The sequence below is a fragment of the Chionomys nivalis genome, chromosome 7 (assembly GCF_950005125.1).
Source record: "Chionomys nivalis chromosome 7, mChiNiv1.1, whole genome shotgun sequence".
In the NCBI taxonomy this organism is placed as follows: domain Eukaryota; kingdom Metazoa; phylum Chordata; class Mammalia; order Rodentia; family Cricetidae; genus Chionomys; species Chionomys nivalis.
The window spans coordinates 102,166,908-102,189,059 of NC_080092.1; the positions used below are offsets into that span (position 1 = coordinate 102,166,908).

Here is a 22,152-nt window from a genome sequence, read left to right on the forward strand (position 1 = left end):
CCCTATACATCTTGTGCTACCCTCCCAGGGTCAGGCTGCCTGGAGTGTCTCCTCATCTGAGCTAGGCCTCTTCATAACACCGCCCCCCCCCAGTAACACTGACACTCTTGGGGGAAAGGCATGTGTATGTGGGTCACCTTCTCCTGTCACCCCACCAACACTGGCTGTTCCAAGTGGTTCAAAGACGGGCTGTGAGCAGAGCTGGGGTAGGGGGTTCCTCTGCACCTAGAGGCCTATGTGGATATCATCTTACTCCCCTAAAAAGGTGGGGAAAAGTGGAGCACCTATGGAGACACCATCTGCTGAAGGGTGAAGGGACGTAGGCTAAGAAAGAGGGGAGGGAGGCAGTGTCCATAGCATCTACGGCCCAGTTGTCTTTCTTGAGGCTGAATTGACAGCCAGATGCTCATTCTACCTTCATAGCCCAAAGGGGAGTTCTTCTGAGCTTCCTTACTTCTAAAAATGTATATAGAGAACAGTATCCCTTCCCAAAGTCAGGGAGAGTAAGGCAGAGATGGAGCTGGAGCCTGGACACCTTGTCTGGTACCTGAAACCCATGTTGCAGCAAGGGTTGTCTGAACCTGCTGTGTGGCTCAGAAGTTTTCATGTCCTATCCCAGGGGAGGCGATGCTAAGGGACAGGCTGCAAACTCACAATTTTGTGATCTTGGAAGGACCCCATCCCCCACCCTTGCAGTCAGAAACCCACTGGGGTTCCTTAGGTATGTTTTCTACTACTGGCAGGATACAGATGGCACAGAAGGTATGTAAGGGTCCACGTCACCCCTGCCTGTTTTGCTTAGGTTCACCCCGTGTCCTGCCAGCCCCTCTTCCTCACAGCATCTCCCCTACCCTCACCTCTGAGGTCTCTGTGCAGCTATTCCCAGCCCGATTCCTATACTATACAGTGTGGGCTGGGACGAGGGGGACTGACCCTGCCAGGTTATGTGTTTGGGGCATTGGATGCTCCCTCCCTGGGCAGCCATTCCAGTGGCCTCAGGGACAAGGTAGCACACACGGGTAACTAACATATTGCCATGTTGGAGACAGATGACCTGATCCAACTAGCATCCTCTGAGCTTGGCTACACCTTTGTCTCCTGACTCAGGGTGGAACCATCTATCCAGGAGAACCCTCAGGATAGGTGGACTCCAGGTTCTTGCCTTTGTCTCAGATGTGCCCAGCACGGTACCCTGTGCTGGGATAGCAATTTCAAGCTTCTTGTTTTGGGGCTGAAGGTCTGACTTCAGCCCCTCTGTGTTGGGACGGCCTTCAGCTACAGTTTATCTATTCTCTAAAGACAGGACTAGACAGGTTGATGGTATGGGTAGATACAGGAGGCTCTGACAAATCCTTATTGATGGTAGTTTATAGCCACTCCTGCCACTGGGCTGAGTCACTGTTGGGGGAGGGCCAGCTCGGGGTGTCTCACTGAGGAGACCAGCTGGGAAGCTACTGAGTGGCGATTACACTATCCACTGCCCCCCATCCCTACATAGAGACAGCTTCCCGCCTTCCATTGAGTCAAGACTGTGCCCACATATGCACAGTTTAGCCTTCCCAACATGACCAGATGAATAGGGTCTACCTCCCAGTCTACAGGCATACATCATCTTATGCCTTGGTGGGTTGGAGTTCTAGTTTAACAGAGGCTGATTAGGCTTTGTGCAGGATAGCATCAGGCATGGGTGCACAATCTCCCATCCTTTACCTGATTATAGGACCTGCTAGGGTCTGGCGGAGCTTTCCTATCTAAGAGAGTAGACTCCACTAACATAGTGAGTCTTTTTCTCAGCTACGAAATGCCAGGAAAGTAAGGGTTTCTACTGGGTGCTAACATCCTGTCGTATATCTAGAATTATCTTGCTATTCTGTAGGGTGATTGCAAGTAGGTCAGGCAGAAGTGCTTTTTGGGATTCAGATGAAGATCAAGTACCTATAGGGAGATCAGGTTCCCTATAGGGTAACACCTGCTCAGGATATCTCTCAGCCAGGCACCGGGCTCTCAGGAGGATGCTACTGCCCTGTGGCCTCCCAGTTATTTAGTGGGACCAGGCTTGGTGAGGTGCAGATGGATGCTCTTCCACAGCTCAGTGTCCAGAGATATCAAAGGTAGATACGCTGTGTAAACACCATTATTTTCAGAGCTGGTGTCTGTGTACAGCACTATGTGTCTATGTCTATCATCCTTGTAGACAGAGCTATTGTTGTATGTAGTGTTTAGGGCTGATAGGTCACAGCCTGGTAACCACTACATAATTTGGGGGATGTGTGTGTGTACACAAGATATATACACAGCCTGGTAACCACTACATAATTTGGGGGATGTGTGTGTGTACACAAGATATATACACAGCCTTCTCTCTGGAGAAAGTGGGCAGACTGACTTCCATTATTTCCTGATGCTTCAGGCACACACAGAACTTTGGGTGGTGGCTGTGTGAGACGCTGCTCTTTCCTTAGGTGTCAGGAAGTAGATTCTTTCTGGTCATTTTTGTCATGAGAGTCACTAGGTTAGACCTTCTAGCTAATGTCCTAAGAGACTACAGGCCTATGTGTATGGGCCACTCAGCCATACCCTAGATTATGGCCACTGTCATGTGATGGCCCCATCATTCCACCTTAGTCTCTGAGTTTGTTTTTCACGCTTTTGCCCAATGCTCTCAGTTACTACGGCACCAGGTGCCCACAGAAGTGTCCCTTGGCCCTCAGTTCTCACCCTTGTGCTCAGCTTCTTTACACCTGCTCCTGACCCAGGCAGAACTGACTCTCGACTTCACAGACAACTGCTGATATATATTAGCTATTTTGGATCAGAAATCACGATATGCAGCCGATCTAGGCTAGATGCATAGATGGCTAGGTAGTTCCCGCCACCCCCCACCCGGCCCTGGTTTTTTGAGACAGGGTTTCTCTGTGTAGCCCTGGCTGTCCTGGAACTCAGTCTGTAGACCAGGCTGGCTTTGAACTCAGAGGAGATCCACCTGCTTCTGTTTCCCAAATGCTGGGATTAAAGCTGTGCCCCATCACTGCACAGAGATGGCTTGGTATTCTATCACAGGTCTCTCTGTCCAGGCCTTTGTGGTGACTAACAACAATCAGGGTCCACTTGCATGTCAAGCTGTCATTTCCACGTATGAATTTTGATGTAGCTGAGTCTCTCCTAAGGCCACCCCTTCTCTTCTGAAAGCTGCCTCAAGAGTCAAGTGCCCACTGGTAGGGTCACTACAGCTGGCCGCCCCTTAGGCTGTGATCTTCTACTTCTGTGACCCATATTTACATACCTTAGGTTATATATGGGTCAGTCTGTCTGGACTTGAATATGAGTCCCTTGCTCTGTGGACTTGAGGGAGGCCCTTGACTCCAGCCAAGCCAGCTGACTTTTCTCTTCCTCCCACTTTTCTCTGACTCACAGACAGCAAACCTGCTAGCAAATTAGGTTAGGGGGAGCTAGGTGAAGGTTGCTGAGTTGAGGCCTCTAGGCTGTTTCATGTCGTAATTACAGGTTACTCACTGCAGTTGCTAAATGTTAAATTACAAGCGTTGGCTCTCTGTGCATCATTTGACCACAATTATGATAATTATGTCCTTGCCAGAAGTTCAGCAGAGTGACCTCAGAGGGGGATAGTAGGGTGACAGATGACTTGGGGGCTGGGGCTTAGCAGGGTAATGGGATAGGTGTTCTCATACCTACCCAAAGAACCAAAGAACAAAGCAGGGCCAGGACTGACTGACCTAAAAAATTTCAAATGCTGAAAGAAAACAGAACTTTCCTAGGTGATTCTTTAGCGATAGCCATTTTTATATAACAGAATAACCATCAGTATACAATTGAAACCCCAAGATTAGGTAAACCCATCACTGTTGGCAGTCTGTTAAGTTGTGTCTGTGGTACAAAGTCCCAGTGCTATGTGGAAACAGACAATTCCCACTAATGTGTCTTTCGTTAAAGGAGAGATGCCTGAATCTTGTCTCCAAGAGCCTCCGATTACCAGCTCCCATACAAAGATGACATTGGGAACACTGTCTCACTCTGGAATTAGAGCTATCTTACTTCGGAAGTCACTGAGGTTCAAAATTGAGCCCCAGCACCACAAAGTGTGGAAACCATAATGTGGTATTAGTATCTAAATCATACAGTCTGTCACTCACAAGGGCCTTTGTGCATGCTAAAGTTTAAAAAGGTCGACAGGTGTCCAGTCTCACAGAGCTTTTCCCCAGCATCTCCTCTCTATTGCTGGGCCCATGAAATGTGATAGCCACACTTTATGGCAGAAAATCTCTGGGGCCACACATACATAGCTGATCCTATACTTGTTCCCCTGGTCCTCAGATCTGTGAGGCCGTCTCATATCTGACCAGCTATAGATGCTCCATCCAGGGGCTGTCCTTGAAAATTTATCATAGATATCTGCACCAAACTCTGTACTAACGTTGTAAGGACCACTGTGGGGCCATTCCTCCCCACTGTAGGACAGAAGGGAGATGCCATAGCCCTTTGTGGGTTTAGCCCACAAAATGTTACCTGAAAGTAGTTATATCCCACTTACCACGGAATAACACATACCAGACTTTTCCCTTACAGAATTTCCCAAAGAAACCCTGGAAAATCCTATCCTAGGCTAGCCAATAGGTCAGGGAGATGAGAATGAAGAACTATTGCTTTAATAATCCTACAGGAGGATCAGGGTCCTGGAAGGCAGTGCCAAGCTCCTCAATGTCTTATGGGATTCTTGTAAGACCCCTCATAGGCAAACACTCATTCTTACCTTATTTTTTATTTTAACTTGCTTTTTAAAGGTTTACATAAAAACTGGGCAGAAAATTGAGAAATCGCCAACATCTACCCCTTCTTCCCATTGTCATTAACATGTTATCTTTATATATGAGCTATAACCAATGAGCTAGTTTTGCTATGTCATAAACGAAAGGCCCAAGTCTACATTCCAGCTTACTCTTGTGTTCTACTGGTTTTGAGAAATGCACTTGGCCTTGTACCATTCCCTGGAATAGAACCAGCTTTAGTGACCCAAGATCCTGGTTGGTGATTGCAGATCCTTAGCTCTCAATGTCTGCATTGAAAAGCACTCTTACCTGCTTCCACGATGCTATGGTCTGAACCATGACAAGCCATACAGCCCTTCCAAGATTGATGGCTACATGCAAATAGTGTATTTAGCTCTAGAGAGCCCCTGGAAAGAGGAACTGTTATATAGAAAGTGGCTGGAGTTTGCATATGCAATTAGCAGGTTCTTTTCCTCACCAGCTTGGAGTTATCACTTGGCTCATAGAATTCTGTGCACTGGAACTCTGTAGTGACGGGGCAAAGCCCTTACTCTAAGGGCCCTGGAGTTGGTGGAGTAGACCCCTAAGCGCTGAATACACAAGTGTGTCCCTGAAGCATCAAACAGGGTCTTGAATTTCAGGGTGACATCGCTTTATATGCTATTCGGGGTTTCAGTTCTGGGTTTTAGTGGAGTAGAAAGACCTGTTCAATTGTAGGACTGTTCTACACTGATTCTTGAAGTCTTTTCTAGCTCTGCAGGCTTTTCACCTTTTCTGAGCTCTCGTTAGTGGCTTTGAATCCACAGGTGGTGCTGGCTCTTCCTCTGTCCTGAAGACTCATAAATCTCAGTATGATAACCATCCAATAAACTAAACTTTTAGTTCTCTCCTCGTGAACAGGGGCATCCTACAACCTCCCCTCTCCACCAATCTCTTGAAATCCCTCCTGAAATGCATCCACACCAATTTCTTCCATCATTTGATGTTGTTTGGGGCTTTGGAGCTCAGGTGAGCAAACAGAGGCCGCTAAAAGCGCCTGCATCATCACCTTCTCCTTGGCTTTTCTGAATCAAGTTCCAGGGCAGAGAGAGTGTCTCCCTACCTCCCCATTTCTGTTCTGCTCCTGTATCACTCTCCCGAGAAATGTTAGGATCTTCATATGATATCCACAGAAGGAAGACGCTAGAAGAACAGCCCTCCTTCATTGCCAGATTGGGCTCTCAGATGGTTATTTTGTGTTTCTGTGGGAGAGATGTTTGGAGACCATTTGAGTTTTCAATCCTGGGAGTAGGAGGGGAGATACTATTGATACATAGAATGGGTGCCGAGATTGAAGGATGCTAAAGTCCTACACTGCCTAAGAGAGGTTCCACTGTAAAGAAGCATCCAGCCTCAAACCTCAGCTTCAAGATGATAAAGTGCACATCAGACACAGAGACCACAGGTCCCTTGGAAATGTGGCCTGGCGACTGCACACCTGAGGCCTTTCTGTGGATCGGATGCTCCAGAGTCTCACCTCGCAGAACCTGCCAACTCTTAACAAATGGCAGAGTCTATCTCCACCAAGGCAAATTTTGAGTTCAGGGAGGGTTAAGGGAGGGTGTCAGGAAGTCCACAAAACCACTCCTGGTAAGGTGTGAGGGTTACCCGACAATGAGGCCCTACTGCACTCCTCAAGGCCACAAGGATGGAATCTAGCTTCTGGCAGAGTCGCAGGTTTCTTTACTCCTACAGCTTCTGAGCTCCAGCCCTAGTCCTCCTCCTGGACCTCATTCCGGTCCTTCGCGCGCGCCCCCCTCTGCAGCGTCTTCGTTCGTCTCACTCCGAGGTACACTTTCCTGTGTCCTGTGCCGCGAGATGCTGACCACTGTGTATGTGCTGCATGATACCAGGGCGTTCCAGGCCGGAGCAGGCAGGACGCTGATCTGTGAGCTGGCACGCTGGGCGGAACTGCTAGCCCCGGCCGAAGGCCAGGCGGGGGCGGAGCTCGGACGAGGGCGGGGCGGCTTCGCGATTCCGCCCCCCAGCTGAGCCAGACCGGGGGCCTGGAACTTGCCAGCTCAGAGGTTCTAGCGGCAGCCGGCGCACTTCTCTGGTTGCAGCTTGGGCGGCTCCGGCGGCTCCTGTGGTGGGCGGCCAGGGGCGAGCAGGGATGGGCTGCAGACGCGCGACGTGATCAGCCGGCACACAGACCCACGCCGCCGGCCGCACTGGCTCTAGAGTCTACTAAGTGGGTGCCGGCGCGCGCCGGACGCAGACCCAGCCACAGCATGCGGGGTGCGGCGTGGGCGGCCCGGAGGCGAGCGGGGCAACAGTGGCCTCGGTCCCCCGGCTCTGGGCCCGGCCCGCCCCCGCTGCTGCTGCCGCCGCCGCCGCTGCTGCTGCTGCTACTGCTGCTGGGCGGCGCGAGCGCGCAGTACTCCAGTGACCTGTGCAGCTGGAAGGGGAGGTGAGTCTTGCCGGCGATTCCAGCGTGGACTGCTTGGACCTGGCTCAGAGCCCTAGGCTGCGAGATGCAGAGCTGCTGAAGGCGGCAGGGTAGGGACCGCGGTGCTGGCCAAGTCCGGTGACCCCCCGCCCTAGCCCTGGTTTCAGAACAAAAGAGTTGGTTGCATTTGGGTCGCATCTCGGAAGACGCCCACTCTCCGTGCGCGTATCTCTGCCTTAGTGGGTTTCCTTAGCTCCGCCGGCTTAGGATTCGGGGCTCCATCGGTTGGGATTTTTGACTCCTAGTGAAGGTTTGGTCCTGTGCACATCGAGAGGGACAGCCGTGGCGCGGAGATCACGGAGCCAAACGCGACCCGTATAGACCTCAGCACCAGTCACGTCTGTGGGACAACGAGACCGGGTCGACACCTGTCCGCGGGCGAAATGCTGTAGGGTAGAGCCCCACGCCCGCTCGGTGAAGGTCAAGCCGCCCTTGGCAGGCAGACGCGGGGTTCCCGGTGACGCCTCCCCTCTGGTCCCCATCAACGGTGACAGCCGAAGACTTTCTGTTGTTGTTTTAACTGAAGTGTGACGTGTGGAAAGGAGCGCAAGTCACAAGTGTGCGCGGGCGGGGTGCCTGAGGAGTCGTAGCTGCCCTGGACACTGAGGGCGCGCCAGGCGCAGCGGCCGGCCCCCTCTCTTTGCAGAGCCAGTTTTATACACTGCAAGTTGCCAATTCAGCGGTTTGCCCAGCGCGCTGCGCAGATGCGGGTCTCGGATGAAAACGTGGGCTGGGGGCGGCAGTAGGGGGTCTGGTGTGGCTCATACCATGGGCAGGGCGCCTGCGCAGGCCGGTGGCGGTACACGGTCTGGTCGGATGCACAGACAACAGTGTAGAGGGTTCATGCGGGCAAGTGTGTGTGACGGGTGATTTTGGTGAAGAGGGTTTTCTAAGGCTGGATGTTGAGCGGTGCCCAGGCTCTGCGTAAGCAGGACACCCAAAGTTATCTTGTACACTTACAGTGCCTAACTTTCCGAGGAAACCACGGAGACCTCCGTCAACCCTCATAGTGACTCCTGCTGAGCGCTGCCTCCAGAGAGCTCCTGCACCTCCTTTCAGGGAGTTTTAGCCCTCTCTCTCCAGTAGAAATCCCTTCTGTCCAGCAAGAGCAGGGAGTTAGTAGAAGTTGGGCAGACAAGGGCAGATGGGGTCTGGGGGAGGACTGGCCTTGGGAATGCTGGCGCCGTCACAGGGCTGGCCATGAGCCTGTGATGTTGAGCTCTTATGGGGCTGCCCTTTTCCCGATGGTAATTAATTCTCTGCTCACAGCCTCACTACTGAATCAGTGGACTCTAGCTAGCTTCAGGTCTTGGGGTGCCTTGTTCCGACAGACCAAAACCAGAAACCGAACTCCTGCCTTTGAATGAGGTTTCCAGAAACTTGGTTTTCTTCCAGGTTCCCAGAAGACTGTGTGCCTGAAAGACCACCTTTTCCTGAGCCCAGGCATCTGTGGTGAGGGATTGAGCAGAGATAAACTAAGACACCTTATTTCTGCGGGCCACTCTCATGTCGGTCCTTCCAATTAAGTGGAACCAGATGACTACATAATTCATGTGACTGCTGGGATGGCAGCTCTCAAACTCATGTCTGGGCATTGTGAGCTGACTATCTGTCCCCTTGGATTCCCTCTCTCCCCTGCCCACCTTCAGAGCCAGGCCAAGGGCTTCCAAGTGTGTGTTAGCTGTGGGAAGTGTCCAGTAACTGGTCACACTTAATGTTTCCTCCCCATCCCCACAAACTCATTTCTATTTTGGGATTCCTTTGAAGGGCCTCTTTTCCTAGGCACAGCTTGGCAGAGGACAGCTGAAGGTACCTGATAGTTGTAGGTAGGTATGTGGGATTGGGAGAACACTTAAGAGTCTCTTGTGTTACAGCCATTGTCCCCACTTCAATATACTACTGCTCAGTGTGCCGGTGTGTTTGCGACTCCACAGTGTTTATGCCTTTTTTTGCCAACTAGTCTAACAAATCACTGAGTAGAGCAAGTCTCAAAATGTCGACTCCTAGCCTCTGATAGAAAGGGAGTTGCTGGGGCTGGAGAGATGGCTCAGTGGTTAAGAGCACTTAACCACTTCCAAAGGTCCTGAGTTCAATTCCCTGCAACCACATGGTGGCTCACAACCATCTGTAATGGGGTCTGGTGCCCTCTTCTGATCTGCAGACATACAGACAGAATATTGTATACTGTATACATAATAAATAAATAATTAAAAAAAAAGGGAGTTGCTGTCCATAGCACTGGCCACTCCACTTAACTCATGTAGGCTGTGGGTGTTTCCAAGAAATCAAATTGGAATTTTTTTTTTTTTTTTTTTTTTTTTGAGACAGGGTTTCTCTGTGGCTTTGGAGCCTGTCCTGGAACTACTCTGTAGACCAGGCTGGTCTCGAACTTACAGAGATCCGCCTGCCTCTGCCTCCCGAGTGCTGGGATTAAAGGCGTACGCCACCACCGCCCGGCTCCAAATTGGAAATTTTGAAATCCCTTTCTCTGTTTATTAGCTGGTGCTATAAAGGTGGACCATGAACTTTCCCACTATTACCAGCAGGCGCATGGCAGGTGTGGTTACACCTGGGCTGCCTTGCACGGTAGGAAATGAAAGGCTGAACTTGGCAGCAGAGCCTTTAGGTTTCACTTGAATCTAAAACCTTTCTAGGGACCCTTGTCTTGTCCCAGTATGAGTAGTGCACCTGAGCAAACCCAGCTCACCTCAGCGAGTCCTCATACCAACTTGGAATTTACAGTTTGTCTCACAGGGCTGCTCAGATGGGAATTCATCTGGGTGGTGACCCTCGCTGAGGGAAATAAACAAAACAAAACATTGTGCTGGTGGTATGGCTTGATGGTACAGTGCTTGTCCAGCCTGTGCCAGGGTAAAAAATGTTGGGTTGTTCTTTGGGGGGCACACACACACACCCATGCATACCATTCATTCAGTTTAATCTGTGATCGGTTCAGCCTTGTCAACTCTATGGTATAGACTAGGATCAGCTCTGTCTGTAGCGCAGCTTTAATAGCAGCAGTGGAACGTGACTGCTTTATTTTGTGTAGCTGGTGCATCATCTACATCTCATGAAGATGATAAAGTCCTGTTGATCAATGGGCATTTAGGATGTACTTTTGTTTATGATGCTGGATATTGGAAATGGAAATTTAGGGTATTAGGTGTTCCTGTGGGAACCTGCATGGCTGGTTGTGACTTCTTCATAGATCTGTCTGGTCCTAGGCTGAGGGTCCCTTTGCTTTGATTCCTGCTTGTCTAAATGGATTATGCACATGGCACTAGTTTTGATGTGAAATCTCTCTTGTTAACCTTAATATTTTTAGGAGTATGAGGGAAGACTCTCGCTTGGCCTGGGATGGACACTTAGTCCTTCCCTTAGCTAGTGAGACCTGAGTAGAGGTGAGCTAACAGGTACCTTGTTTCTGTGGGTACCCTGCCTTCATATTCTTTACAATTAAGTGGAATACAGTGGCCAACACAGTGCATGTGGCTGCTGGGGTGGCAACCTCTAATCTGGGCATTGTGGTCTGGCCCCTTGTTCCCTTGGGTTCCTTCTGCCCTCCTGTGTTGTGGATGGAGGATAGTCTTCCTTTTTGTCCACTTCTGCTTCCCTGGGGCTCAGTGATCTGAGGCTCACAGAACATCTGTAGTGAGGCCTCCACTGCTAGGTGCTTTCTATGGAAGAGAGTTGAGGTTTGTGACTGGCCTGGTCCAAGTGTCAGCTGTCCCTTGATGCTGGAGACAGGAGAGGAAAAACAAACACGATTAGGTTTTAGCCACGTGTGTCAGCTACTCGCCATTTAGTCCAATTTTCACACTATAATTATGCCCAAATTCCTACATAGGTGTCGGATGAATTTGTGTGAGTTTTATTGACTGTAATTTCTAAGTTTGTTCCACATGTATGTCATGGTAGTGCTGGCTGTTGCCTGGCCCAGAGCTGTGGGGGGGTGAGAAGCAGGTCAGGAGGGGTTCACCCACAATGCTTCTCTCTGATGTGGTCTGCGGGGTGACTTACAGTCCTAGACTCCTGCAGTCCTTATATACAAAATGAGGTTTTGGGTGCCGGAAGCATGAGTCACTAGCAGTAAAGGTATGGCATGTGTTATGCATTTTCTCCCTGCAGGAAGGGCTTCTGGTAATTCACTCAGTCTAGGTTCTGGATAGAACCTTTTTATTTTGCATAAAAATCCCAAGAATGTGGGTGAACCTGTCTGAGATCTGATCAGAACCAAACTCATGTAATAGAACTCTTAGCTGAAGTCACTGGTTTCTTTCCAAGACCACTTGTGGTTATGATGTAACCTTAGCAACAGGCTGACTTTTGCTTTTTAGTCTGTGCAGGAGAAACTACTACATTTTCGGCAGCTTCGATTTTTTTGAAAACAACACTGCCTCCCGAGGGTGTTGCATACTATGTGTCTCCTTTCTTTCATTTGGCGTTTGAGGGGCCAGATTATTCCTTTAGGAACCGTACGACTTTGCCCTTCCAAAGGTTCTCTTGTCCTTAGACTTCTCCCCAACCCCTACCCCAGGGATGTTTCCTTTGCCCTTATAATGAATCGTGCTTTAATGGCCCTTGGGTTTATTTTCTTAAAATATGACTGGTGATATGACAATTCAGGTTTGAAAATGAATAAAAAAAGTGGTCAGATCACTGACTTATGGAAAATCGAAATTTCTTATTTCCTGTGCCTAACTCCTCCAGCTGGTTTGTAAGTTGCTCTCTGGAATATGTGATTACATATGCAGTACACACACTTCATGCAAGGTTTATCCTTACCTTCCACTCCCTTGAGTGATTTGAAACCTTAGCTGGTGTAGTGGTCCTGCTGGTGTGCTTTCTTCCGTGTTTTGGAAAACCTAGAGCATCCTTGCTATAACTTCCTGGTGCCATTTCCTTGGCTAGGGAACCAGCTAAGACTCTGGTGCCCTGTGGTGCTGTATGGGGAGTAGCTAGGGTCTGGGGAGCCAGCATGGCTTGTACCATCAGAGCTTTGACCTGACTCCGCTTTGGCTCTTGGAGTAGGTTCAGTGGAAGTTAAGAGCGGTGGGTACCTGAACACGTCAGGTGAGTACAAATGGCCCCTGAGTGAGACTTGTATATGGGTTAATGCAATGGGAATCTTTGCAGTGAGGTTGCCTGACTCTGTCCCCTCTTCCCACAGTGGGCTGACCCGAGAAGCACACAGCAAGGAGGTGGAGCAGGTCTACCTGCGGTGCTCGGCAGGCTCCGTGGAGTGGATGTACCCAACTGGGGCGCTCATCGTTAACCTGCGGCCCAACACCTTCTCACCAGCCAGGAACCTCACTGTGTGCATCAAACCTTTCAGGGACTCCTCTGGGGCCAATATTTATTTGGAAAAAACTGGAGAACTTAGACTGTTGGTACGGGACATTGGTGGTGAACCTGGCCAGGTGCAATGCTTCAACCTAGAACAGGGTGGCCTCTTTGTGGAGGCAACACCCCAGCAGGACATCAGCAGGAGGACCACAGGCTTCCAGTATGAGCTGATGAGTAGGCAGAGGGGACTGGACCTGCATGTGCTGTCTGGTAAGTACCCTGTTCAGGGTCCTGCTGCCTTTTCTCAGGTAAGAGTGGAGGTTTGCATAGTTACTCTTCCTACCCTCTCCCTTATTCACCTCTGTGAAACGTTCCTGTGTCTGTGGCTTCAATGTAGCATGCTTGTCCCATGAGCCCTCTGTCGTACTGAGGACTGCAGGGTAAAAGAATATCGAACCTTAAAATTAATGCAGTCTTTTCAGCCAAGACCCCCTTTAAGAAGACTTCTGGTTTCTGGAGATTCTGACATGAGGGAAGTGAGGTGGTTCCCTGAGAATGGCGTATGGTCTGATCCCTAAAGGACCCTTTACAACCCATTTGAGATGGGGGATGGGACTTCTACAAACTGGCTCGGGTTTTTAGTGTCTGCCATAACCTTGAAATAGTTTTGGGTGGAGAACAGAATGGTATAAAGCTGTGATATCCCAGAGGCTTTTGTGAATGGATATTAATCAGGATTGAGAAAATCACGTAAGCTCCATCTCCACAAGATAGAGCCAGGAACCTAATGGAGAGGCTCCTGCATGGAGCTGAGGTGCCTGCTAGGGACGGAGGTAGATGAGCCTGGGAGGAACTCTCCACTGGGACAGAATAGCAGCCTCAGGAACCAATGCAGGGTCAGCTTTGTGACTGATGATGAGGTTCTGGTATGCATTTCTCCCAGACCAGGTGAATGCCAGATGAGGTGTATGTCTGCCTAATAACTGAAGCTCTGGGCTTGGCTTTGGTTTTGTTTGTTTGCTTTGTTTTGACTCAAGCAGATGTTTTTCTGTATGTAAGGTAAATTGCATCAAGGATCGTGTGGCTTTGTGGGTGGGTAGTAGAGAGATGCCAGCATCAGAACCCTACGTTAGGGAATCTCTCCATCAGAGTCTTCTTTCTTTGGTCATAAATGAGAGTGACTGATAGATCCTAAGAGCTGTCCTCTCTCCTCTCTGATCCTTACTGCTTGCTGCTTCAATGTCTGCACTTTAAGGCTAAGGGAAGGAGACCTGTGGGGGTCAGTTGAGTGGCCTCAGCTTCTCCCGGCGTTTCAGGAAGGCAGTAGCCCTGGCATAGGTATGTAGCTGTAGTGCTGTATTCGGTACTCAATGCACCTCTCAGGCCACCAGATCTCACACAAGGCAGTCAAACAGTTAAAATGTCATGCCATCCCTGTGCCTAGGACTTTGTTGTGTTTGAGCCTCAGGGTTCCCTAGAACATACACCGGCTTGGCCCTGGATGTCTGAAATCAAACCTGAGTGACTTTCCACACCTTGCCAGTGCCAGTTACTACACAGTGACTATCAGAACTCAGGACAGGGTCTCAGACTAAGGTGGCTATTAGCTCTGGCCCAACCCTAGGATTGCCTGAAAGCAGTCATAGACACCTGTATTACCTAGAGCTGGGTGCCACCCTTCCCAGGAGCACTACCTAAGTCTCAGGGTTAAGATGGTCTCAACCTGGACATTTGGCTTGCTTGGGGAGTGAGGATCATGGGCTATTTGTGCCTAAGGAATGGGTATGTAATGTGGAATGTTAGTGTTGGCCATTGCCCTGCTCAGATTGGGGCAGCGCCCAAGGTCTCTATGGCCAGCACAGTCTTTTCCTCTTCTGCTCTGGCCTTGGTGTGGTTTCAGAACTAAGATATAAGCAGCGTTAATGCAGTATCAGTCAGAGAAGAAAGAATGCACCTGACCTGGATGGTTGTGCCAGAGGCTAACAAGCTCTTAGATGAATCAGCTTCATTTGTGCTGACTCAAGAGAATAGTGATGCCGTGGGCTGGAACCCAGATGAGAGTACATGAGAGAATGTGTGAGTGTGCAACGGTGTGGAAACCTGTGCATGTGCACGTGAGCCTTGCTCCCCAGCGAGAACGGAGGGAACCTGTCACTGCTCTAGGGTAGTTCTATCAGAGCGTTTGTAGTATTTGTCCACTAGGATTGTGTAGTTGACTTGTGAGCTGCATCAGAACCAAAAAGACCAGGTCAGTGGGGTACAGTGCTGTTGCAGGGGCACAGATAGGTCCTAGGAGAGGTGACCCCAGCATCTGGGATGCCGGATTTGGCTGCTTGCCCTGTATCTGCTGCCCCTGTGACCTTGCTCAGGATATCTGGGCAGTGGCACTACCTCTGACCCTTAGGAAAATCTGGCAGAATACTAAAGGCCCTGCATCTGACTACAGATAAAACTCCATCTGGAGGCTGACCTCCCTTGGCTCAGCTATGTAAGAGAAATGACTGTGGGGTTTGTCTGTTCCAGGGAACAGGTACAGTTTGTGTGGGTTCTCGTTTCATTCCATTCTGGCAGGCTCATGACGTAGGCCATTGCTGTGGAGAGGCCAAGTGAGGGGGTTGGTGCCAACAGTGGCATTTCGGACACACAGATGAAGAGGTGGACAGCAGGACACTTCTCATTGTCATTGATGTTACTGGCTCACAGGGCTCACAGGGTGGAGCCTGCTACTTCTGAGCATGTCTGCCTATTCTTTCCAAATCCTGATTTGTTTGTTGCTCATAGGCTTGAGAAGCTATATGGAGCTCCACTGCCCACGCACCTTTGGTAGCCTCAGAGTGAGGGCATGGCCCTGGTGGTGTGAGGGTTGATGGCCTTGTCTTTTTTGTTTGTTTTGTTGAGACAGGGTCTCTTTACTATGTAACTTTGGCTGTCCTGGAACTTGCTGCTATGTAGACCAGGCTGTCCTTAAAGTCACAGAGATCCACTTGCCTCTGCCTCTAGAGTGCTGGGATTAAAGATGTGTGCCACCATGGTCTTGAAGTGGAACTAAGCATTGTGTCCTGGAAGCCGAAGAACAAAAGGCATGTTCCTCTGGTCGGTTCCTGCCTTGGTGATTTCTCAGGCCAAAATTACCTTGTAATTATTTTGTGTCTTAACCCTCTCCCAACCCTGGATAAAGAAGGGTGTTGTCTCCATTGACTTCCTTGCTAGGATGAAGGGTTCAGAGAACCCCTGGGTCTCCATCCTTCTGCTGGAACCTGGTGGTGGTGATCAGTGAAGGAGCCTAGACCTCAGCTCCCAGTCTTGCTGCTCTGCTCCTGTTAAATCACAGCACCAACTATCTGTCACAAAGTGTACTAGGGACCTGAAAGGGCTTTGGTGTGTAAGATTTTTGCTTTGGAACTGTATGTGTCATCCTGACTGTCTTCCTTGGGCAGTGTTGCCCCGACACCAGTTTGTCTGGCTTGCAAGGTCTGCAGACTTTTCTAGCACCCAGCAATTCTTACCTGTGTTTGCTTTCCCTGCTTTCCTCTGCTTTTGGTAGCTGTACCCAGACTGAGCCCTCGCCTGACTCTTCAGGTGTCCTCAGGAGGCTCCCTTAGATTCTTTTTCTTTATCCTCATTTGATTTCTTTGATGCACTTTCCTGCCTGGTTTCCAAAGTGGCTCCCAGGAAATGTGATGCCGGCATCTGCGACCAGCACATTTTACAGCTGCTATGAACTTGATCATTTAATAAGTGGAGGTCTTTATCATCTACTTTGAGTTTCTGCAAAGGTGAAGCTCAGAATTAGAACAGGGGTGCCTCCAGGTGGACTGCTAGCTAGCTCATGGCACCGGCTCGTGGAGGCTGGTACAGCTCTGCAGTCTCACTAGCCTGACAAAGGAGCATCTCCTGCAAGTAGCTGTGAGCCAGGGCAAGCACAACTAAAGGGGATGAATGGTCTCTACATGTTCTCTGAAGCTAGCACCTGAGCTCTGAGCCATATGATTCACAGAGAAGGAAAACTCCTGGACTTGTTTTAGGCTACATCCCCAGGCCTAGGGTCCCTGCCCCTCAGCGCCTTTCCACTGCAAGTTGCTGCCCTGGTTCAACTTAGGTAACTCTCAACTCTGAGTTGTTTTAGGGTAGCTTCTGGGGACTGTTGCCTCCAACTTTCAACCCTTTCCCTAGCCTCTGCTGCCCTCTATCCTGAAGGGGACCCTCAGCTAGGCTTGGTCACCAGGGTCAATACCTGCCTGTGGACACTGGTCTGGTGCCAAACAGACCCATGTCTGCCCACACCAGTATGAACCACTGGTTCCTAGTTAGTATGAGAATGAATAGAATGCTACAGAAACCACACACCTCAGCAACTTGAGAGTTGGTGGTCAGGTAACCCCCAGTGCTGGGGACTATGATGACCCCAGCAAATATTCCAGGGAGGAAAGGAGCTGCAAGCCACTAGGGTTGAGGGTGGACGTCCAACGGACCAGCAAACCGCAGCTTCCAGGAGTCTGGCTGCATCCAGGTCTCCTCGGCAAAGTGTCCGGACTGTAAAGCTCACGTGGGGGTGGTAGTGCTTGATTTTCTGATGGGCTACGCTGATGCCAACAGGTTGTACTTGTTCTGCGGCTTCTCCCTTTTCTGATAACTAAATAGAAGCCAAAGTGCTGGCAGGTGAGTGGGTGGGTGAGTCAGCAAGTGCTGAGGCTGGGAGGCACCCCGCCCCACCCCCCTTTCTGGGGTAGGACCAAAGGATAGGGCCCCAGACGCACCCAGCCCAAGGGTCCACAGAGAGCCCTACTTGGCTGGGACGCTGTAAACCCTAAGGCTCTGTCACAGGCTTACTCTTTCAGAACCTCATAAAGCTTCTCTGAACTCCTGTTGGCCTGAAAACACTTGGCCTGCTTGCCCTCCGCCCACAGAGTGTGAGTGTTGTCTTGGTTCCCCTGGGGCCAAGTCACCAGCGCTCTGGGTCAGGCTGTGTGGCCTCTAGGCGTGTGGATAGTATGAGTTTCTCCAGGACCAAGCTCTCCTAAGACAATGACTGCCCCAAAGTCTTTGCAAGGGAATGGCCCCAGAGAAATTTATCTACTGAGACTTCATACTTCAGGGTTTCTGTTTATTTGGAGAACTTGGCCCCAAGCAGGAAACTGAGCACGAAGTCTTGAGACATAATTCACAGCAAATAGCAAGCTTCCATCTTCCTGAATCCACTCTGAGTGCTCTGTGGAAAAGCTGCTGAGCCACGGTTTCTGTTCCACACCAAGGGAAGTGGTGCAAAGGGCAGGAGAGGGCGATCTCTGGAGAACTGGGCTGTATAAGAAGTAATCCCCTCGTGGGGTAGCTCATTCTAAGAGTGTCTGTATCTCTGGGCTCTGTGTAAGATGCCAGACCCCAGGTTTTGATTGCTTCAAGCCTGAGTTCTGTGAGGAGGACTCAGTTTGATGGGCTCTGATAAGTAACTTGTCCCAAGTCTCGGTGAGGCCTAGGGTAGGGTTAAACTGATGGCCCCAACCCGAGACTCCATACCCACAGCAGACAGATTTCTCCATTCACCTCCAACTCACATTAGCACCCCCTTTGCAGACTCTTAGCCTTGGTTCTTGTAGGAAATGCCTGGGGAAGATGGACTGAGTGAGATTCTCCACTGGGGCTATGTTCTGGGGAGGAGGGCATCATACTGCCATAGGGAGTCTTTTTTTCCAGTAGGATGCCGTGTCATTTTAGGATGTGGATATGGAAACTGGGGGAGGGTACCTTGGTTGGGTGGTATAGGCACATGGTTTTAGTTCAGCTGGGGGTGTTTTGCATTGTGATAGTCATTTAATAACAATTTTGTTTTGTTGTTGTTTTGTTTTTAAATGAGTTGAGTTGTTGCTTATTTGTAACTACATCAACAATCTCAACACAGGAGTGATCACCTGGAATTGGTGTCTGTCTTGAGAGAAGTTGTTCTTGTGACTCCTGCTTTGCTGATCACCTCAGGGTAGAGTTAGAGTGGTCATAAGTTTCACCTGGACTTTGTCTCATTCTAACATACGTCCTCAGATGTAGGGCAGGGAGGCAGGCCTTTTATCTTCTGTGGTGTCAGGGCTTGGGAGGGTCGATGACTAACCAGCGTTGTCTGGGTTGTATCATCCACCCTGTTCTTTCCTCCCCAGCCCCATGTCGGCCATGCAGTGACACTGAGGTCCTCCTTGCCATCTGTACCAGTGACTTTGGTAAGTCTATCCTGTGGTTGTCTATCCAGGGTCTGAGGGCTTTCCCAAGTCAGCAATGATTCGTGTGTGTGTGTGTGTGTGTGTGTGTTGGGGGGTGGTGCTGAAGCTGCCCAACCTGGCCTCACCCTGGACTCACAGGGAGCAGTGCACTGTGTGCACTAAGCGAAGTCTGCACACCATGTATGCAGGCAGAGCTTTGGTTTGCAATCTAGGTGTGTCAGTGTGTTCTCATTGTGCAAACCAGCTCACAACTTCCTGGGGACTCTGGGAGTCCATAGGTTCCCAGTAACTTTTCAGAAGTTCTCTGGGAACATAGTTCAGAGGGCAGTCTGCTGTGTCCCTGTGCCAGCCCCTGTTCAGAGCTCTGCCCATTCCTCATCCAGGTGGTTGGGGTTTTGGAGACCTTTCTGGAGTCAGGGATGTTTGCACAGTGCTTTTCTTGGTCATGGTCCTTGCTAAACTGCTACCATAATAGTGGCTACCCTAAGCTCAGGCCCAACTGGCCCTACTCAAACTCTTATTCAAAAACCAGGAACTATCACTTGGTGGGATCTTGACTCTTTGTTTCTCTACTTTCTAGGCCCTAACCAACCACCCAAAACGAGTCATTCCCTGTCCCTTCTCCTCACATCATTCTTGTTCTGTGAGCTGCGCTGTGAAACCTGATAGGACCCAGAACCGAGGAGCATTTTGCTTATATTTTTTGTTCTTACCTGAAGAGCATGTGGTATTTAGCTGGTGCTCAGTGGAATACCTTTGTCTGACACTGTCAGTATCATGGACTGAGTTCTCCAAAGGCTGACAGGGTGGGTTCAGGTCCAGGTTCTAATATCTTTGATAGGCCAGGACATGCCCAGGTTGACATATGCTATATGTGCCTGCCATTGTTGACAGTGCCCTTTAGATCTGCTGACCTCTGTCTGCTTTCTCTGCAGTTGTCCAAGGCTTCATCCAGGATGTCACACATGTGCCAGAGCAGCAAGCTTCAGTCATCTCCCTGCGAGTGAGCAGGCTCCACCGGCAGAAGAGCAGGGTCTTCCAGCCAGCTCCCGAGGGCAGTGGGCATTGGCTGGGCCATGTCACGACACTGCTGGAGTGTGGTGTCCGGCCAGGCCATGGAGAATTCCTCTTCACCGGACATGTGCACTTTGGGGAGGCACAGCTTGGGTGTGCCCCACGCTTTAGTGACTTTCAAAGGATGTACAGGGATGCAGAGGAGAGGGGCATAAACCCATGTGAGATCAAGATGGAGTGACCTGCAGGATGAAATGAGGTTTGTGTCCTCAGTTGCTCTATCAGATCCCGGTAGAGTCTGCAGGGTGGTGGCATGGGCCCAGCCTGGTGCTCAAACTGGAGAGGTACATGCTGCTCTGACCTGTTGGGTCTCAGTCAAGGATGCCCTGACCCATTGGAAATGCTGTAAACTTCAAACTAAGTTATTATATTTTTTGTAAAAAAGAATGTACATAGCAAACAAGCTCTTGTGTCTGAAGATGCCTTTGGTGTGCCATTTAATGGTGTTTTTTAGAAAGTTAACTTTAGCCATTGCCTTTGGTCTGGTGGGAGCTAGGTTTGGTGCGCAGTGATGGCTGGGGGGTTTCCATGGTTACCACTCACCTTGGTTATCCTTGTGATAGAAATGTATGGAGCAAATACTTTTTCATTTTCTTTTCATTTTGTTCCTGATTTTTAAAGACCATCTCTGCAGTTGGGAACTGTCCTAGACTGTAGGCTTCTTCCGTTCCAGAGAATAAAGACCCGGATCTGAGCACACTGCTATATCCATCTAATCCCATCAGATGGGTCCCTGCATTGAAGGTTCTCTGCTCAGCTGTGGTACTGTTATCCCAAGACCTCTTTCTCCCATGACAATTCTGCATGGTGCTGCCTAGCTTTAGGTACATGTTCCTCTCCTGCTCCTACCAGGCCACCTTCTGCATCTCTCCACACATTTTCCGCTGAGCCAGTACTTGTCCTTTGACCCCAGGTTTCCCCAATGCACAGAGCAAATCTTGGGGTACCAAGGGACCTAGCCTACTTAATGGCCTCATTTCTTCAGAGGGTGTGAGTTTTTTCTGTGGTAAAAAAAAAAAAAAAAAAAAAAAAAAAATCTCCACAAATTGAGGCTTAAACATCAGGCTTTAATTTGTACAATCCTGGAAGCCAGAGTGGGTATGAACAGGACCACATTTCCACTGGAGATTCCAGGAGGGGCATCTGGTGACTCCAGGCATCCTTGGCCTTGACCATTTTACTCTGGTGTTGCTTTCTTCCACGGGACTGCTTTTTATGTGTCTGTGTATAATTTCTGTCTTCAGAGGATGCAGGTCATCGATTTAGGGCCCACCCTTGTGTCTGTGTCAAATTTCTGTCTTCGGAGGACACAGGTCATTGATTTGGGGCCCACCCTGATGACCTCATCCTCACATGATTATGACTCCATTTTCAACTAGGTCACAGAGGCTACAGTGAACATCAAATCTGGAGGAAGAATACTCATCCTCGGGGCTGGAGAGATCCTTGGTGGTTAAGAGCACTTGCTACTCCTACAAAGGACCTGTTTGGGTCCCAGCATTCATGTTGGGTCCCTGGTAATTGTCCATAACACCAGCTCAGGGCGGTCGTTATAGCACACACACACACACAGACACACACAGACACACACACACACACACACACACACACTTTAAAAAGAAAAAAAAAATTCACTCCAGTATAGGGAGTTTGGCATGGGTTGTATTTCACCTCTGTGTCCCAGCTCACAGGTCCTCTCCTGCTAGAGTCCTGACTAGGACCTCATCAGTTCCTGGGAGTTGCTGCCTCCTGAGGAAGTTCTGAGAACTCAGTGGCCCTTCCCAGGTCTTGAGGCATGTTGGGGGATCCCCTCCCCCTCCAGCTGTGGCCCTCAAGGGTAAACAGACCTAATCGTTTTCTTTATTCACCAGGTGCTTCTTCCCTTGCGGTTTCTGAGGCCAGACCAAGGAGAGACTGATACGGCCAGTGAGCACCAGGCTGGTGTGCCAGTGTAGGTGTGCACCACGCTAGCGTGTGCCAGCTCAACTTGACCTGGTATAGGTCTGCAGGTCACGACAAGAAGCAGGTGCCGATGGGTGAGGACGTGAAGCAGCAATTTGTGATGGGCTGGGCCCTGCTGTGCCTGGTGATTATGGTACCTTATGTTAGCAGGACTAGGTCACACAGAAGCCATGCCCATTTGAGCCCCTCCTAGTTCCTCCTCTCGGCCTACAGGAAGCTGCAGAACAGGAATGGTGTGTTGGCTACCATCTGTCTCTACAGGAGATTGGGGTCAGCCTTACTAGATTCAAGTGAATGGCCTCAGCTTTTGACATACCTGGGGGTGAGGCCCTTTGCACAAGATGAGAGAGAA

The 22,152-nt window shown here is 50.0% G+C and overlaps 1 protein-coding gene across 1 annotated transcript; it reads left to right on the plus strand.

Moving 5' to 3' along the window:
• Positions 1-6,833: 6,833 nt before the first annotated feature.
• On the plus strand, positions 6,834-20,330 carry Metrnl (meteorin like, glial cell differentiation regulator). The gene is made up of 4 exons (XM_057775454.1): positions 6,834-7,233; positions 12,443-12,828; positions 18,705-18,764; positions 19,700-20,330. The coding sequence occupies exons 1-4, from the start codon at positions 7,055-7,057 to the stop codon at positions 20,017-20,019; spliced, it is 945 nt and encodes a 314-aa protein (XP_057631437.1). The 5' UTR covers positions 6,834-7,054; the 3' UTR covers positions 20,020-20,330.
• Positions 20,331-22,152: the final 1,822 nt, after the last annotated feature.

Bases quoted from the DNA above. Each gene is read 5' to 3' on its own strand.
- Metrnl (XM_057775454.1), top strand. From the start codon at position 7,055: ATGCGGGGTGCGGCGTGGGCGGCCCGGAGGCGAGCGGGGCAACAGTGG. The intron at 7,234-12,442 runs GTGAGTCTTGCC...CTCTTCCCACAG, and splicing joins CTGTGCAGCTGGAAGGGGAG to TGGGCTGACCCGAGAAGCAC. The intron at 12,829-18,704 runs GTAAGTACCCTG...TTTCCTCCCCAG, and splicing joins GGACCTGCATGTGCTGTCTG to CCCCATGTCGGCCATGCAGT.